This window comes from Notothenia coriiceps, unplaced genomic scaffold, assembly GCF_000735185.1.
Source record: "Notothenia coriiceps isolate Sejong01 unplaced genomic scaffold, NC01 NC01_scaffold00003378, whole genome shotgun sequence".
NCBI lineage: Eukaryota > Metazoa > Chordata > Actinopteri > Perciformes > Nototheniidae > Notothenia > Notothenia coriiceps.
The window spans coordinates 1-2,666 of NW_011336079.1; the positions used below are offsets into that span (position 1 = coordinate 1).

The window sequence follows — 2,666 nt, forward strand, 5'->3', positions numbered from 1 at the left end:
ATGATTGGTCTACTGGCTTCCAGATGAAATACGGGATGTTAAGAGCATTCCATGGAATATAACAAAAAGTGTTTCTGAAGTGACCCTTAAGTGTCCTCATATAAGAATAAAAGTCCAATCACAGAGATCAGAATGTGAACAGCAAAATGGTTATAATCATCGGACAGAGTTTATCTACACCAGCAGGTGGAGCTTCTGAGCAGCACACTGTGCAAAGACATCGGAAAATGGTCACTTCTTGTTGAAGGCACATGTTTTAATGGACTCACCGTCAGGGAGCACGCTGGGCTGCCAGTCCTTCAAGACTTTGTTCAGCTCTTCTCCAAAGAGCAGGTAGCACGGGTCGCTGAACAGGTCATCCGTCCGGCCTTTGGAGTGAAGATGCTTCAAACAAAGAAAATCACGTTTAAAAAAAAAAAAAGTATAACTAAAAAATGTACAATTAAAAAAGCTGGATTGCTTAATTGCTGCACACCGTACTGCGATGCAAGTGTCCTCATATCTATAAGTATCAACACTGTTGTTCAGAATGTGAACAGCAAATCACAGTATAATCATCGGACACAAACATCTGCACATTAAGAAAACAAAAACATTATTTCTGACTTTCTGCTATAACACTACAAGTTCTCATCCGTGCAAAAAGCCACAAATTAACTTAATGGAAAATACATTAGTAAAAAAGGAGGGAAATACAGAAGCAAGGCCCAGAAAAGGTCGCAGACAATTCCCGGTGTTTTAAGCTCAATAAAACTTCACAATAAACAACAGAATAGTTTAGGCTCTGTTTTTAGAAAATGATTAAATCAATCTTACATTTTTCTTTGAGAAAAACCACCCTCCAGAGGACTTTGGGCTCTCCTGCTCTCCTGTCTGCAGCCATGCTGTTCTGCTGCTGCTCTGTGTGAGGGAAGGAGAGACTGTGCGCCTCTTATATCCGTCCCTGTGGCAACACTCCCTCTCTCACTTTAGTTCCTACCTCTAAAATGATTACAAATGGCATTATAAAAGAAAAAAAGGAAAGTTGACTATGCCAAGTCTTTTTCATTGTTTTATGACATTATCTAAAATTGAAAATATTTAGATTTTATATAAAGAAATGTTATTTTAGTTATTATATTGAGTAGTTTGGAGCAAGTCAATAACTAGTACTGTGATAACACCACTGCTAACATCGCAAATATTTCCACGCCTTTGAATCTCTTTTTAAATAGCTTCCTAATAATTTGTTTTAAAAAAAAAAATATTGACAGAGAGGGGACAGGAAATGAGGAAGAAAAAAAAAGGACGGACAATGTCGGACATGCACCACAGGGCCGACCACATGGTCCATGCTTTTGTTTTTTAAGTTTAAACCACACACCACACACCAAAAACACACCACAAATGAGTTCCTGTTTTTCTTGCAACTGCTGCACAACAATTTCCTTTATGACTAATAATGTTATTATTTTATAGGCATAATGATTAGGATTTGTTTTAAAAAACAATTATAGACTGGATTAAAAAAATCTCAATCATCATTTAATTCCCATTAAAAACATGTGTGGCTGTATCTGAAGAAACCCTCGAACCCGCTGTCTCTTTTCTTTTCATTTTGCTGTGTTCATTTTGCCGCGGACATTTCTCTGTGTTAACCCTCATGTGAATTTATAACTGGCTTTCAAACGATTCCTATTTCAAATGGATTGGATTTACTGACATGTCGTGCAATCTCAAGGATTTGTGTCCAGCTCCAATGTTCTACTTTTTGGGGGTTCATGGTCTATGACTTGCTGCATTTGTGCTGCAGTGTTTCTGTAGTTTTGTCTCCCTGGTTTGGTACCCACCTGCTGGATCCCCAGGCAGAGGTAGAAGATGCTGTCCGCAGAGTAGCGCTCCCCTCCCGGCCGGCAGACCTCCCTCACAAACCGGGACAGAGCGGCGTTCAGCTCCTCTGAGCTCAGAGACAGCAGGTTGCTTTTAGACCGACCTGCAGGAGAACAAACATGGAGAGCTCTTAGCAAGAGACAAGAGAAATAAATGAAATGGAAAGAAATAACCATAAGGACAACAAATGAACACATAGAAATAATATTGAAAAATAATCAAATAAATAATTACAAGAGTTAATGTAAAAATAATGAAACACATTTTTATACACATTTTATATATTATTTTCAAATTAATTTTACTGAATAATTTCTTGAATTATTATAACAGCAGCTGTAGTCCTCCATGCTACTCAGCCATCAGAGTACGTTTATGATCCGGTTTAGCTCACCTGGTTTGGAGCTGTCCTTTACTTTGGTGTCGTCTGATTGGTCAGGAGACATCGCCCAGCGTTTCCAGGCGTTGACTCCATATCGAGCTTTGAGAGGCAGCGACCGCCCCGACAGTCTGTCTGCTGGTGAGGAAGACGAGGCACAATCTGAGCCTTCCTCCACCGCCTGCTTCTTGTTCCCCTGTAACACACACACACACACACACACACACACACACACACACACACACACACACACACACACACACACACACACACACACACACACACACACACACACACACACACCTTTAAATGGCTAGTAAAAACATTTTCTTTTGGTACTTTCATAAACACACCTCCGCCCCTCAAAGACTGCAACCACTGCTATTTAGAAATATGTATGGCTATTCTACTTGCATCC

General features: G+C 39.8%; 1 protein-coding gene across 1 annotated transcript; it reads right to left on the reverse strand.

Moving 5' to 3' along the window:
• Positions 1-231: 231 nt before the first annotated feature.
• On the reverse strand, positions 232-2,470 carry LOC104941461 (zinc finger MYM-type protein 2-like). Its single transcript, XM_010766562.1, has 4 exons — positions 2,264-2,470; positions 1,830-1,972; positions 817-900; positions 232-384 (listed from the first exon to the last, which is right to left on the reverse strand). The coding sequence occupies exons 1-4, from the start codon at positions 2,313-2,315 to the stop codon at positions 232-234; spliced, it is 432 nt and encodes a 143-aa protein (XP_010764864.1). The 5' UTR covers positions 2,316-2,470.
• Positions 2,471-2,666: the final 196 nt, after the last annotated feature.